This window comes from Gambusia affinis, linkage group LG14 (assembly GCF_019740435.1).
Source record: "Gambusia affinis linkage group LG14, SWU_Gaff_1.0, whole genome shotgun sequence".
Taxonomy (NCBI): domain Eukaryota; kingdom Metazoa; phylum Chordata; class Actinopteri; order Cyprinodontiformes; family Poeciliidae; genus Gambusia; species Gambusia affinis.
In genome coordinates this window covers 1107061-1123300 of record NC_057881.1, presented here as the reverse complement: position 1 = coordinate 1123300, position 16240 = coordinate 1107061, and the positions used below count along the sequence as shown (strand labels likewise).

The window sequence follows — 16240 nt, the reverse complement described above, 5'->3', positions numbered from 1 at the left end:
GTGTATATGCGTGTGTGTGTGCGTGCGTGTGTGTGTGTGTGTGTGTGTATATGCGTGTGTGTGTGTGTGTGTGTGTCTGGGTTCATAGAAAGTCAGAGTCCTGAACTCTGCTGTTCTCTGTCACTCAGGCTGCAGCAGAAGCAGGAAGATAAAAATATCGACCAGCTGGAACGATGAGGACGTTCTCTGGTCACATGACGACACGCCAACATGGCGGCCGTTTCAGCGGTTATTTCTTTAACCAGCGGTTAAAACAGTATGCCTGCCTGTCAAAATAAAATCCTGTCTGGAGGTTTGGCTAGAGGTCAGCTCCAGCTCAAAGGAACATTATCCAGACGTCTTTATCTGCATGTCTGGAAGTTTGCAGCGTTAGGTCAGAAGACGAAGCTTTTTGTTTCACTTTTAGCATCAGAGCCACAGCAGCCGTTTGATAATTTAACACAGGGGTCTCAAACTGCAGGCCTCCAGTCACAGTCCTGCAGTTTTTAGATGTGCCACAGGTACAAAACACTGGAATGAAATGTCTTAACTACCTCCACCTTGTGTAGATCAGTTCTCCAGAGCCTTAATTATTCTATTCAGGTGCAGCAGAGACACATCTAGAAGTTGCAGGTCTGCGGCCCTCGAGGCCTGGAGTTTGAGACCCCTGGTTTAACATCAGAAAAGAGAGAAAAAGTTGATCAGATCAACAGAGATCCAGCTCTAATATCTGAGCTGGATTCGGAGAGACACGACCCGTTAGTAACCATGGAAACCATCACAGTTCGGGTTAATGAGCCAATAAACAACGGAGGAAATCTGGGAGGAAATCTTAAGAGCCACTCAGATTATCCAAACGTCTGGGTAATCTGAGTAATCCAGACGTGAAAGCATGTTTCGTGAAAACCGATCAGCCGTTGACGTAAAGTTTATAGAAAAATATTTTTTTCTTGATGACAGTCATGGAAAATGGCAGCCATCTTGGATTTTTCAATGGCTAACTTTTTTATCACCAAAAGAATCTGAAAACATCTGAATGTGAATGAGATTATATTTACTGAAATATTCACTTTCTGCTGCACTGTGATGGAGGAACAGGAAGTGATGGATGGAAGAACAGGAAGTGATGGATGGAGGAACAGGAAGTGATGGATGGAGGAACAGGAAGTGATGGATGGAGGAACAGGAAGTGATGGATGGAGGAACAGGAAGTGATGGATGGAGGAACAGGAAGTGATGGATGGAGGAACAGGAAGTGATGGATGGAGGAACAGGAAGTGATGGATGGAGGAACAGGAAGTGATGGATGGAGGAACAGGAAGTGATGGATGGAGGAACAGGAAGTGATGGATGGAGGAACAGGAAGTGATGGATGGAGGAACAGGAAGTGATGGATGGAGGAACAGGAAGTGATGGATGTGTGATGAAACGTCCCACCTGATGAAGAATCAGGTGCAGCCCTGCAGCTCTGCAGCTCCTGAAAGGTCTAGTTCAATCACAGTAGCTGGTTCAACCTCTGACTTCCTGTCAGCCTGAAATCAGAGGAAATGACACGTTGAGCGGCAGGAAGAACCAGACGGAGGGCGAGGTGAGAATGAAGGGCGGCTGCTGCTCAGGTAACGAGGCGGCTCCGTTGGTTCGGTTCCTCTAACAGGAACAAACGGAAATCCTGAACAAGAGGAGAAAAATCCCAGCAGAACTTTATGACCGACTCTGGTGAATGAATGAGTCTGAATTCTGCATTTCTGTTCACTGGGTCACAAATAAAACCTGTCAGCACAACCAGGCTCTGGGAAAAACATTTCTAAAGACTGAGAAAAAGAAAAACACTTAAAAAAATAAAAATAAGTCATGAGGTTCCATTTGTAAAACTACACAGTGAAAAATTTACAGCAATATTTTTGTTTTTTTTAGCCTGCATTAAGAAAAATTGTTTGCAAACAAAATGTCAAGTTTACAAGTTAAATATTTACCTCCAAACTAAATATTGGAGTTAGAAAGCTTCAAACTTATTTCAGATAATTTAACAAGCCAAATATGTAATTAGAAACTGAATATGTAACTCACAGCTAGCTAGAGTGAAACTAAACAGCTAGCTCAAAGCTAACTAAATATTTAGATTCAAACTAGCTAAATGTTCAGTTAGCTCTAGATCACTGCAAAGAATTTAACTAATATGCAAATTCCTAAGTCCCAGCTTTTATTTTGATAGTCCTCTTCCACTTTTTGGCAGGTGAATTTGCATATTAGCCAAATGTTAGCTAATATGCAAATTCAGGTAGTTCAAAGTTAAACACTAAGTTAACTCAGTTAACTTAGCTTGCCAGCTAAATACTTTGAAAGTGTGACCTGAATGAATGAATGAATGAATGAATGAATGAATGAATGAATGAATGAATGAGTGAGTGAATGACACGATGAAAATAAAAAATAATGGTGAAAATAATAAATTTTTTATCTTGTTACAATCTAAATAACTCAAATTATTACTGACCAGCAGCTGTTTTGCTAAACTATCAATGTACAGATGAACTTTTTAAGTTTCATCTGGCCAAACTAATAAGATTTGATTCTTTAGACATTAATTATTGTCTGTTTTACAAAGAGGAAAAGTGAAACTTAAACATTTAGTTTGAATTCAGAGCCAGTTTTTGTCTTCTCAGCTTTTTGTTTCTCTACATTTCAGTCCTGCAGAGTGTAAAGACAGGAAACAGCAGGAGAAGCACTTTCTCTGGAAAGAACCAAAATACGTCCACAGGTTGTATTTCCAGTCAGAACTTCTTTTTCCTTCCATCTGAGATCATGTCTGTCCTCATTGGAAAGCATCTCCATGACGTAACGCTCCCCTCAGATTCAGCCCACTCAGAGCGCCGCCTGCCTCTCTTCCTCACACAAACGTCTTCATCCTGGCTGATGTGGAAGCCCAGCTGTTCAGAGGTTACATAAACCGCAGGCTGACGTCTCTCACTCGGCGTTCTGCTCCAGGAAGCTGCAGCCAACCAGGCGCAGACGAGTGGCTCTGAAGGACAGAGCCACTCGGATGAACAGGACTACGGAGACCAATGAGGGACATTTCTCCTCAGTGGGCCTGAACTGTGACCAGCAGAGAAACTGAGATCCAAACAGAAACCAGCCAAGGAAGGAGGCCAGACTCAATTATTCACCTTGTGCTGTTAGATAATCAGGAGAATAACAGCTTTAAAAAGAACCACAGAACCACAGAGAGAACCGCAGAGGAGAAAAACTAAAAACTACGGAACAGATCAGAAACGGCAAACAATAAATATTAAAGGACCAGAACCAGAACGCAGGATCCAAAACACCAAGAACCAACTGGTTCTGGTTCTGAATGTACTGACTGAGATGAGTCGTCATTAACCAATCAGCTTCCATCCATCATCCATCCATCATCCATCCCTCCATCATCCATCCATCATCCATCCATCATCCCTCCATCATCCATCCATCATCCCTCCATCATCCATCCATCATCCCTCCATCATCCATCCATCATCCCTCCATCATCCCTCCATCATCCATCCATCATCCCTCCATCATCCATCATCCATCCATCCATCATCCATCCATCATCCATCATCCATCCATCCATCATCCATCCATCATCCATCATCCATCATCCATCCATCATCCATCCATCATCCATCATCCATCCATCCATCATCCCTCCATCATCCATCCACCATCCATCCATCATCCATCCATCATCCATCATCCATCCCTCCATCATCCATCCATCATCCCTCCATCATGCTCAGTATTGAACACTTTTCTTTCACAGGAGAAAAAAATCGACCCATTTGGGTTTTTTCGGCCCGGTTCTGATCTTCTCACCCCAAAAACTAAATCAGATTTGATCGTTCTCAAACGTCTGCAGTCTGAATGATCATGTTCCATTTTATCCGACTTTAATTTGAAACGCACCAGAAGAAAAACTGACCTCTGACCTCTGACCTCTGGTCTTCCAAACTTCAGTCTGGGTTCAGTTTGAATGTGAACGCCAAGTGGACCAGAGACCGCTCCAAAAGCAGGAAGTGGAGTACAGCGCAGGGCATTCTGGGTAAATCCAACCAAAGCTAACATGTTAGCCTAGCGCTAGCAGCAGAAATGTCTCCTGGTCTTCAGCCAAAGACTAAAGAGAAATCCTCCAACACTAAAATCTGACGCCTCCATCTTGTTTCCATCTGGTGGAGAAGGAAGTTGCTCTCAGTGTCTTCAGAGGTTTCTGTGTGGTTTCCTTCAGTGGTTGTTGGTGCAGCGCCCCCACAGGCCAGGAGGGGAACAGGTTGGTTTGACTCAGAACCACAGCAGCTGGAGGTGGAGCAGATGATGGAGTTCTGGTTCTAATAGAACCGGGTCGACCGGACCAGCAGGAGGAAAGGATCTTAGTGAAACACAGCAAACCGTCCGTTTAGCCGAATTGTTAGATTTGAACCTTAAGACGAGTTAAGGTTGTCTTGACTTGAGTCGTGTCAAGCGAGCCGTTCAGCTTGTTGCTTCAACATAAAAGTCGTTGTTTGTTGAACGGCGGTGCTCCTCCTCAGAGAAATATCACTTTCTGACAATTCGTCTTGAATCTTTTGCTCACCATTTTGAGCGAGCGGCCAACTTGATCCTTTGTGAAGGCACACAGCCACCAGCGGGAAAATGTAAAGCCTGAATCCAGAGCTCTTCCTGATGATGGCAGACGGCCTTGGACCAAAAATACGACTGGCTGAATCTTTTATAGCGGAGCAGATGAAGTGTTCCTGCAGACTGCAAGCAGCTGCTTCCTCCTTCAGTTTGACGCTGATCTGTCGTTTCATGCTTCGCCCCCTGCAGCTCTCGCTCTCGCTCAGAAACAGACCCGGTGTTATGGCATAACACCTGGCCTCTGCAGAACCACCTGCAGCTTCAGCTGACGGCTGTAAACGATCCGGACTTTAACAAGCTTGAGTTTCCGTCCTCGTCTCTGAGCGTCGTCGTAAAACGATGCCGAGACGCTGATGAAGTGATTGCAGGAGGAAGATGAGAACAGCGTGTGTTTTCCTGAGATCATTTACAAATCAACTTCAACTCGTTTTAATAAAGAAACTGAGCGATTAAATGAGAACAAGTCGGATATTTAGAGACTAATCAAAGAGAAAGGAATCAAAGAAATCTGCAGTAGCTATTAGCCAAAGCTAATCAAACATTTCAGTTCACTGACAAGAATCTTAGCTTTGCTAAACTACTAAACAAAACATTTGAGCCGAGGGGAGAAACAAACAACAGAACTCCGACCAGAACAACGGGAGCGGTTCTGACCCGATATTTAGATAGATAGCTAAATATCTAAATATTTAGTTTACAACTAAATATTGTAGAATAAATGTTCAATTGCCAACATTTAGCTTGTAAATTAAATATTTATCTACAAATATTTGGACTAACAGCAGCAGAGACTCATTTTTATAAACACTAATTTATAAGATGTAGTTTTTGTAAACTAAACATTCAGTTTGCAAAATAAATATTGTGAACTAAATGTTTAGTTTACAGTGTTTACTTGAAGCTCGGCTGCATTTTTCTCTTGCTACCTTAATATTTGAGGAGAAACAAAATATTTAATTAGCCTAACTATTTAGTTTGGATCTAAGTATTTAGTTGGTAAACTAAATATATAAATTACTAATTAAATTGTGAAACTGTAATATTTATAAATTGATGCAAAACATGGTGGAACAATAATTTTTTTCTTTGATGACTGGATAAACGGGCTGTAATCTAATGATACCATCATCAGCCGTGTTGTTCTCATTAGTAAATCTTTCAGGTGGATCTCAGCTGCCCTCGTTGTGACATGGGCTGGGATCTGGGAACTGGAGAAACGTTCCTGTGGTTGATTTGAGGCATGAAGGCGTAGAAACTGGGTTCGGCTGCTGGAGCCGTGGTTCAGATGACAGGCGGCCTGTAAATCCCTGCAGCACATTACTTAAAGTCTGAGGGGATTATCACCGAGCAGATGAGTAATCCTCTGTGGATATGTGCTCCGGCATATCACTGCAGCGTCCTAATCTCACCCGGTTACAGAGCGGATTAATTCTGCAGAGAAACGAGGCCCAGAGGGGGGTTGGTCTCTGTAACTGGGTTATTAACTCATCAGGTCTCCAACAGTCAGAATAACTCTGATCAGTCCTGACAGAACATAATCTAACTGAGGATGAAGAAGGGAAACAAACTGAACGATGATGTGTGATTTCATTAAGATCATCTCTGGACGTCGCCTTAGCAACTAGCTTCTGTTAAACCTGGATCCTCTGAAGACTGAACTCCAAAGTAAAAGTGAAGCTAGCAAGCACTGCTAGCTAAAAAGTCAGCTGCGCTAACTGTAAGGCACTAATCATAAATACTCGTTCTGCTAACGCTAACGCGCTACAAGATGGTATTTATCTGAGCCAATGCTAAAGTGCTAAATGAAACTATTCTGATGCACATGATATACAAACATTCTACAACATCGCATAGCGCCCTCAGTGGGGTTAAATCAGGTATTACACACCTAGCTGGACGGATGCACGTCAGGAAGGGATTCTTTGGAACAGACTTTCCTCTGGTTTTATTTTTGTTGATGAGTTTTGCTAACAACTTTGGTCAGAAAACTTGTGGGACAGCTAATTGCTGTACAGCAATGCATTCTGGGAACTGTAACAAAAGGAGAGGAAATGAAACTAAACGTCGGTCGAGGACCAAAACCTTTAACTTTATTCAACTGAAACAAAAGAGTCAAGTAATTTAGGTTTTACAATTAATCTGGAGGAAGCTAGGTGTGCTAACAGTTTTAAAATGAGCAAAAATGCTGCTGCGCTAAAAGAAAGACTAGCATCGCTGTTAGCGCATGTGCAGGAAGGAGGAGTCGGACTTTAGGCCACAAAGTTTATTCAGTAGTGTTGGTTCAGATTACACGTACAACAATACAGTCAGCTTCATACGACTAGAAAACGTTCCAGAGATCCGAGAGCGCTCGAGCGCGGACTCATTAGGCACTTTGAGGGTTTCAGACATTTGTGAATATACATTTACAAATCTTCATTTTTCTTTACATACACAAGAAACAACTGGACTGAGAGCTCAGAACCAAGAGCGCGACTAAACAACAGAACATGTGAGTCTGTGGTTCTCCGGTTCTAATACAGAGGAGCGCAGAGATCTACTTCCTGTTAGAACTAGAACCCTGGAGCGGATTCCTATGGGTTCTGGACTCAGAACTGGAGCAGTTTTTGGGTTCTGATCGGTGTGAGAGGCTGTGTGGGGTGAGAACAGACGGTGATCTAGAACCTGGAGAGGATCCGGTGAAGAAGGTGAACTCGTCTTTAGACATGCTAAAACACAAATGGGTTAACTCCGGGCCGAGCAGAACCTCTGGCTTTACTGGGGAAACACAGTTCTAAGAAAAGTTCTCCTCTGAGCCACTTAGCGAGACGGTTCCTGTTTGTTGGACCGCGGGTCCGACAGGTGCCGCCGCGGCTCCACATCGTGGCGGACGGCGGCGCCTCACGCGTAAAACTCCTTGGTCGGAGCTTTCTGATAGGCTGCTCCCGAAGGCTTCCTCTCTCCCAGGTCGTAGCTGCCTTCGTCCTTCTTCCTCATCCTGTAGACCAGCAGGAGGATGAGGAAGATGGCAAACAGGAAGCCGATCACGCCGCCTGCAATCACAGCTGAGAGAGAGACACGGGGTCAAAGGTTAAGCTGGTGTCAACCGGTCACATTTAGTCAGGTCAGAACGCGCCGAGACAGGTGGAGGTCATCTGGTCCAACCTGTAGTTAACGAGTCATTTAGTAATCCATTATTCTGACGATTAATCGATTATTCTGACGATTAATCGATTATTCACATTTTTTAAATGCCACATTCTGCAGATTTTTTATTTAACCACTTAGATTGTCTTATATGCAATATGATAAATACATTAAAAGATGCAAATAAAGAATTTAATTAATCTTTAAATAAATAATAAATAATCTTTTATTGCCTACAATGCGATAACATTACTCCCTTTGTGAACGTTTGATCATTTGCAGCTAAATAAACAAACATGAGAAAAGCTGAACATCAACAGTGTAGAGCTGATCTGGTGATTATTTATTGATTCACTGATTATTGATTCTTTGTTATGCAGAGTTTGGACCAGGTGAAGCTAAAGCTAAACTCTGACAGAGAAGTTTTTTTATCTGAAATGCAAAATGTTTTTGTTTTTCTCCAGTTTTGGCTTCATTGTGGCTCCAACCTGATCCACACACACCGGAGGAAGCACCAACCTGCCAACACCTCCGTCCTCTGGAAGAGGTTTTCAGTCCGGACTTCAACGGGTTCCAGAGCAGAACCCGGGGGCTCGGTGGTACTGGTTATCTGGTTCCTCTGCTGGTCCTCTGTGACTGGAACTGGGAGCTGTGGGAGGAAGAAAACGAGACGCAGCGATGCTACTGGTTCTTTCCCATGAGCATCTGAACTGGGCTAATCGCTGCAGGGTGGGTTTTCCATCCCAGCGGAGCAGAAGCTCTGGGTCGCCTCAGTCCCAAAGTTCAACCAGATCAACACACCCAAGGAGAAACATGGCAGCTACCTGAACATCCTTAAAAACTCCACATACGCTTGAGATGCAACCATCTCCATCCTCTGACCAATCAGGGGCCGGCAATCTTCAGGCATCACGTTTTTACCCTGAAGCCCCGACCAGCAGAAAATCCTTTGGACGGCGCTGAGCTAGCCTGGTGAAAACCAGAACCTTGTTCTACGCTTCACTTCACCCAGAGAGTCTAAACTTCCAGTTATTGAGAAACGATCTCTGTTGAAGTGTGAAATGATTGGATCTGATTTCTCCGATCGCTAACGTTTGGCCGTGATGCAAGTGATTCCCAGCTACACTATGAAGCTTACCAGAAATTGCATGGAGCAGGACCATGACATATTTACAATAACTTACTCCAACTTTAAGTGCTCGATGTTTGGAAGTGAGGCCAACATGGACTCTTAAATCGTGATGCACAAGCTACATCTGCTAATAGCAACGATGGTCGAGGAATCTGCTTCTATCAGCCCACAAACAATCTGATTGGACGATGGAAAGGATGATTGTTGTGTTCAAGGTGTGCTAAAAGGATTTTGCCTTTTAGGCTTCTCAAGCCTAAAATAGCATCTGAGTGCTAACCATGTAGCAGCTAATGCTAATAGCAGCATCTAAAGAAGCTTTGTGGATGATCATGACTGAAGGACCTGAAATACAGATTAAAACTATAAATGTTTGTTTCTATAAATATGTCTGTTTATGCAATAATTTAACAGCAATTCAATGGTTTTTGATTTGCTGTTGCTAATTTTGTCAATAGCTCTTGATCAAAATGTGATTAGAGACCCTACAGGTTGTCCCTTTGTTTATGAAATATATTGTAATTACAGCAACAGAACCGTTCTTATGACGTGACCTCTGACCTCTGTCCGGACCGGTTTCCTGGCTGTGCCGTCTCTGGCCCTTCCCTCCGGCCCCGGCTCCATCCTGGGGCTGAAGAACTTGGTGGCGTCCTTGGTGGGTTCTGCTGCTTTGGGCTCCATATAAACCCTGCTGACCGTCACCGTTTCCTCCAGGATCTCCTCACCTCCACCTGACAACACAGAACCGGATCCTCAGGAGAACCTGACTGAGACGGGAACTGGACCGGACCAGATGGGGGGTTCTGGACTACCTGAGCCGGAACCGGAGTTGAAGTCGTCGTCGTCCTCTGGGTAGTAACCCGACCCCGGATCGTCCAGGTACAGGTCGTCTGTCGGAGAGGAGCTCCTGGCCGCCGCCTGGAAAACCAGCAGAGGAACCTTCAGGTCACTGGAGTCTGACCTCTGATTGGCTCAGACTGAAGGTCGTCATGACAACCTCAAGACGTGCCACTCAGGAACAAACGAAGTCCGGTTGTTTCCAGAACCCAAAACCTCCAGAGACTCAGAGACAGAAACCAGATTCTCTCCTAAACCGCCGACTGGTTCCCATCATGGAAACCAGTTTAACATCCCAGTTTGACCTGAGAAACACCAGAACTGGAGCAGTTCTGTTCAGAACCAGAACCAAAAGAACCTGATTACAAGCAGGAGGGGTGGATGGATGAACAGATGGATGATGGATGGATGGACAGATGGATGGATGGATGAACAGATGGATGGATGGATGGATGGATGGATGAACAGATGAATGGATGAACAGATGGATGGATGAACAGATGGATGGATGGATGGATGGATGGATGAACAGATGAATGGATGAACAGATGGATGGATGAACAGATGGATGGATGGATGGATGGATGGATGAACAGATGAATGGATGAACAGATGGATGGATGGATGGATGAACAGATGGATGGATGAACACATGGATGGATGGATGGATGGATGGATGGATGGACAGATGGATGGATGGATGAACAGATGGATGGATGAACAAATGGATGGATGGATGGATGAACAGATGAATGGATGAACAGATGGATGGATGGACAGATGGATGGATGGATGAACAGATGAATGGATGAACAGATGGATGGATGGACAGATGGATGGATGGATGAACAGATGAATGGATGAACAGATGGATGGATGAACAGATGGATGGATGGACAGATGGATGGATGGATGGACAGATGGATGATGGACAGATGGATGGATGTTGTTATCTGCGGCTAAAGCTGCTGCTGACTTTAGTTCAAACATTTGTTCTCCATTACCACCATGGCGGCCATTTTGAAAAATGTCTTCCAGAAAAAGAAAAATATAAATGATTTCTGTGGTTCAGAATATGAACCCTATGACTTTCACCTTATTGGCAATTTTAGGGCAAAAATTTATTTTCAATGATAATGATGGCGGCCATCTTGAAAAACCTAAAAATCTCAAAATTTAATTCCTATGGGAATTTGCCAATAATCTGTGATAATTATTGTTTTTTTAGAGCAAAAATCCAAATTCCTTGATGACAATTTTGAAAAACCAGAACCAGAGTTTGTTCTAGCTGTTTCCAACCTGGGCCATGTTGTTTCCATAGCAACCTGGTGACTTCCTGTGCCTTTCTCCATCAACATGGAGCCAGTTGGGTTCAGGCCCGGCCCAGAAGGAATCCCAGCAATAAGAGGATTACTGGGAACAGGAAGGGTCAGACCGAGACAGGAGAGGAAGAAACTCCTGAGGAAGAGGAGGAGGAGGAGGAGGAAGAGGAGGAGGAGGAGGAAGAGGAGGAGGAGGAGGAGGAGGAGGAAGAAGAGGTCCAGGTGAAGTGGCGGCGGTTTGGGCCGGCAGGTGGTGATCTCTGATCCCATCACTCAGGACTAATCCAGAGTGAGTCCCTCTGGGTCAGGGTGTGTGTGTGTGTGTGTGTGGGTGTGTCCACTCGGACCTGAAAGCTGCTGCAGGACATCCAGAACCAGTTTGGTTCTGGTTCTGTTGTGGTTCCACCCTCAGTGATAAATAACCCAGAATCAGAAACGGATCCATGGAGCCGTTTGTAAAGTTACACAATAAAAACTGATTTGGGTTTTTTATCCCGACATAAGAAAAAAAACAATAAAAATGTCCACTGTGTCATTCATTCATTCATTCATTCATTCATTCATTCATTCATTCATTCATAACAGTTTAAACTAAATATTTATAGTTAGCGAGCTAAATGCTTAGCTCTGAGCTAAATATGTAGAAGGGGAACAGAACCACCATGGTCCAATAGCTCAGCTGTTTTCCTCCATCAACCAGAACCTGAAGCAGCAAACCGTCTGGTCCAAACAGCAGGTCGGTTCTGATGGTTCTGTTACAGCTGGTTCCTCACCAGGGTCCAGTGAGGATGCATTGAGGTTCCAGACTCCCTGTTGGATCCAGCACTGAGTTCTCCTGAAGCTGATCGTCCAACTGGGTCGTTTCTGAAGGAACCAGTGGATCCAGTGGATCCAGTGGATCATTAACCTGTTAACCCAAACAGGTTAATGATCCACTGGATCCAGTGGATCCAGGCCGACCGCTGCAGGTTCCTGCCTCAACGTCTTTGGATCTCTGAACAGACGGACTAGTCCAAGTCTCAGACTAGTCATTCTGATGACTCTTTGGTCCGGTTCGGTTCTGTCAATGCGTCTGACATCAGACTCCTTCAGTTTCCATAGGACCGGTTCTGTGGACCGGGTCAGTCAGAGGTTAGTGTCAGGCAGCAGCAGGCTGTGATCGGTTGTTCTGGGTTCTGGAGTCGGTCCAGAACCAGGGACAAACAAGTCACTGTGTGAATATTAATGAGCTCTTCAGAGGAGGCTCAGAAACGGCTGGTTCTGTGTGAATGGACCTGGTTCTGTGTGAATGGACCTGGTTCTGTGTGAATGGACCAGCCCACATGCTCTTACAGAACGTGATGCGTTCGCTAATGAATCCCTGCAGATCCAAAGTTTTCTCAGACCGGACCCAACAGAACCGACCCGACCCGAGTTCTGTTTCCCGTCTGTCAGCATCGCCATGGCGACCCAGGCTCGGTTCTGGTTCTGGTATGAGGGTAGAAGGAAGTAAATAGATTCTGCAGAGACTGCTGGCAGCTTTTATTTTGGTAGTCCACTTCCTGGTAGCAGGAAGTGAAAACATGGAGCTGACAGCCACTTCCTGTCTGACGTCAGTAAAATTAGGGCTGAATTCCACAGTTTGATGCAAATCTTTATGTTTTTAACTAAATGTTTAGTTGGTTAACTGCATATTTATTTAGTGAGCAAACTCAACATTTACTTTCAAACTAAATACCTTGATACATAAATATTTACTAAATATTTAGTTTGAATCTAAATGACGGCTGAAGGAACCGATCCTTTGAGAAATGTGACCCAGACGCAAAAATTTATTTTCCAAATAAATTATTTTTCCCAAATTAAAACAATAATTGTCGCTTATAACTGGTTTTATTTTCTGATCCGTTCTGTTGAGCTTCAGAAACGTTTCAAAAACGGCTTCCAGCGTCTGGCGGAGCATCAGCAAGGAGTTCACAATAAACATGGAGGAGAAACCAAACATTACAGGCGTTTTCCAGGTCGATCCAGGCGTTTTCCAGGTCAATCCAGGCGTTTTCCAGGTCGATTCAGGCGTTTTCCAGGTCGATCCAGGCGTTTTCCAGGTCAATCCAGGCGTTTTCCAGGTCGATTCAGGTGTTTTCCAGGTCAATCCAGGCGTTTTCCAGGTCGATTCAGGTGTTTTCCAGGTCGATCCAGGCGTTTTCCAGGTCGATCCAGGTGTTTTCCAGGTCGATCCAGGAGTTTTCCAGGTCGATTCAGGTGTTTTCCAGGTCGATCCAGGCGTTTTCCAGGTCGATTCAGGCGTTTTCCAGGTTGATCCAGGCGTTTTCCAGGTCGATCCAGGCGTTTTCCAGGTCGATTCTGGTATTTTCCAGGTCTATCCAGGTGTTTTCCAGGTCGATTCAGGTATTTTCCAGGTCGATCCAGGTATTTTCCAGGTCGATTCAGGTGTTTTCCAGGCCAATCCAGGCGTTTTCCAGGTCGATTCAGGTATTTTCCAGGTCGATCCAGGTATTTTCCAGGTCTATCCAGGTATTTTCCAGGTCGATCCAGGTGTTTTCCAGTTATATCCAGTTATTTTCCAGGTGTTTCCAGGTCTGAAGTCGTTGGACTGCTGGAGCCGGGTCGGACCCTCCGGGCCTCACAGAGACGGTTTGGCGGTTCTGATTAATCTGGGTCAGGTGTGAAAACGTGACATGGCGACAGCTCACATGCTCATCATGGAGACGGAGGCGGTAACCATGGCGACGCTGATGATTCTGACGAGAACCAGACGGCGTTGCGGTGCCGAGTCGCCGCTCTGATCCAAACCATCCGGGCCGGGTTGGAAAGGGTTGGCTTCTCCGACGGACCGATCTGCTCTGTGATTGGCTCCTTAACGAACATCAGTTGTTTATAGCAGCTGAGGTCAAAGGTCACATTTACCAATTTCACAGCCTCACAGAAATTTCAGCTTTTGTTGCAGGAACTTTGTTCCAAACCGGTTCCAAGATCAGGATCGGACCTGTTGGGACAGCGGTGTCCAAAGTGTGGGCCGGGGGCCGATTGTGGCCCTCTGAATGAATTTGTATGGCCCCAGACCACAATTCTGGTGATGGATGCAGGCAGAGACGGTTTCTTCCCTTTCAGATGACATTTTCATAAACAAATGAAAACGTTTTCATATTTTTCTTGTTTTAAGCAGCTTCTGCATTTCTTTTAATTTTGTAGCCAACAGAACCAGAAACATCCAGCAACATCCTGACTGATGAGTAACTCCAGGAGAATAATTGATTATTCTGATGATTAATCAATTAGTCGTCTGAATAATCAAAGACTAATCATTTAATCTGAACAAATTGGCACTTTCTCCAGATTTTGTATTTTTCTACTTAGGATTTTTTACTCTAAAAAACAATTTGCTGGACTTTTTTATTGAGTCTGTGAAGCCTAGTTAATGGCTAATCGATTACTTAATTAGTTTGAGATGATTTCCATTATTGATTTATCATGATTAATCATTACTTGGACCAAAGCCTCACATGACAACAAACAGCTGGAACCCACCAAGACGGATTCCTGGATCAGAACCTCAACATCCTGGACCGGTTCCCCCAGAAACACGATAACCGATGTTCTGGAGGACCAATCACACTGACTCATTAACAACACACATGGAGGAGGAGGAGGAGGAGGAGGAGGAGGAGGAAAGCAACAAGTATTGAACATCTCAGTCTTCATCAGGAGGCCTAACAGACCTGAGAATGAACCAAAAGCTTCTTCATCAGGGAAAACAGGAGCAAAAGGTCGAAGGTGAAAGCAGAGGAAACTCTGAGGAGCAGAGAGGTCAGAAATCTCTCTCTCTCTCACACACACACACACACACACACACACACACACACACACACACACACACACACACACACACACACACAGATCTCTAAGCAAAGCGTCTCAAGTCATGAAGTCTTTACAGAACCAGACTGCAATCATAACAACTGGTGTGTCTGAGCCCCGCAGCTGCACCTGAACACACCAGGCCCCCCGCGGGCCCCCCCTGGACCCCCCGGTCCCTGGAAGCTCCCTGTCCCCACTCACCGCAGCCCCGCAGAGGCAGCTCAGCGCCAGGCTCAGGAGAATCCAGCCGCTCCTCATTCTTCCAGCTCCGGTCGTGATCCAGCTGCTCCCGGTTCTCCCGGTTCTCCCGGTTCTCCCGGTTCTCCGGACTGGGATCCTTCCCGGTCCTTCCTCCTCCTCCCTCTCCTCCTCTTCCTCAGCTCCGGAAATCGGACCGAATTCAAAGTGAAGGAGCGCGTGAGACCGCAGCTCGACTCTGTCCGAGACACGTCGATCCGATCGCTCTGCGGGAGCGCGCGGCGGCTGGGACGAGCACGGAGCCGGGCGCGAGCGCCGCCGAGCGCGTGCGCACCTCTGAGAGCGAGTCACCGCGAGACTCGGAGAGACCAGCACGAGAAGAGAAGATTCAAGCAGCTAATGATCAGCAATGATTATTGATTATTGATCAGATCCGGCTGGAGACGTCATGGCTGCGCATCATTTCATCACCGGCGCATCAGGCGGCGCACCGGCCGGGCGGGGATTGTTCTGCCACACCCAGCAGGTATTGGTCCACTGCAGCCTCTGTCTGCTGAGCTCACCGTCACTGAGCATGCGCAGAGGGACAGCAGGTGAGACCTGAGACCATCTGTGTGACCCAGACTCGACAGCTTGGACTCGGAACCAGAACCGGAACGATAAATCTGCTGAAACTCCAGCAGAAAGTCTCTGCTGAGCTTCTCTCCTCCTGCTCCAGCATTCAGGAGGTGAGCTTCCTCCAGAGGAGACATGAACAGGTACGGAGCTAAACTAGGGTCAAGAAGTTTGTAACCAAAAAAGAAACAAATTTAAAGATGGGTGAAAAAGCTTTAAAACTCAAAAATACTTTTTGAAATGAAGAAAAAAGTGAAATAGCTTATTTATTTACATGTTTTCAAGTTACAAACTTTTTGATACCAATATAGTTTTGTAAAATCACATAAACAAAAAAACAGAGTAAAAAAAACCTGAATGGTTTTGAATCTCTGTTAAGTTTTTCTGGCCTCATTAATTTTTTTTTCAAGCTGTTTGGCCTCATTGTAGCTCCACCTGGTCACGTAATTTAATAAAATGACTGAAAACAATTTTGAAACTGGGAAGAAAAATAAATAATCTGACATTGAAGAGTAGTTTTGAACCT

At 45.0% G+C, this 16240-nt stretch overlaps 1 protein-coding gene across 1 annotated transcript; it reads right to left on the bottom strand.

The window, feature by feature from the left end:
* Positions 1-6877: 6877 nt before the first annotated feature.
* On the bottom strand, positions 6878-15671 carry sdc2 (syndecan 2). Its single transcript, XM_044139562.1, has 5 exons — positions 15103-15671; positions 9697-9802; positions 9446-9615; positions 8275-8404; positions 6878-7673 (listed from the first exon to the last, which is right to left on the bottom strand). The coding sequence occupies exons 1-5, from the start codon at positions 15157-15159 to the stop codon at positions 7510-7512; spliced, it is 627 nt and encodes a 208-aa protein (XP_043995497.1). The 5' UTR covers positions 15160-15671; the 3' UTR covers positions 6878-7509.
* Positions 15672-16240: the final 569 nt, after the last annotated feature.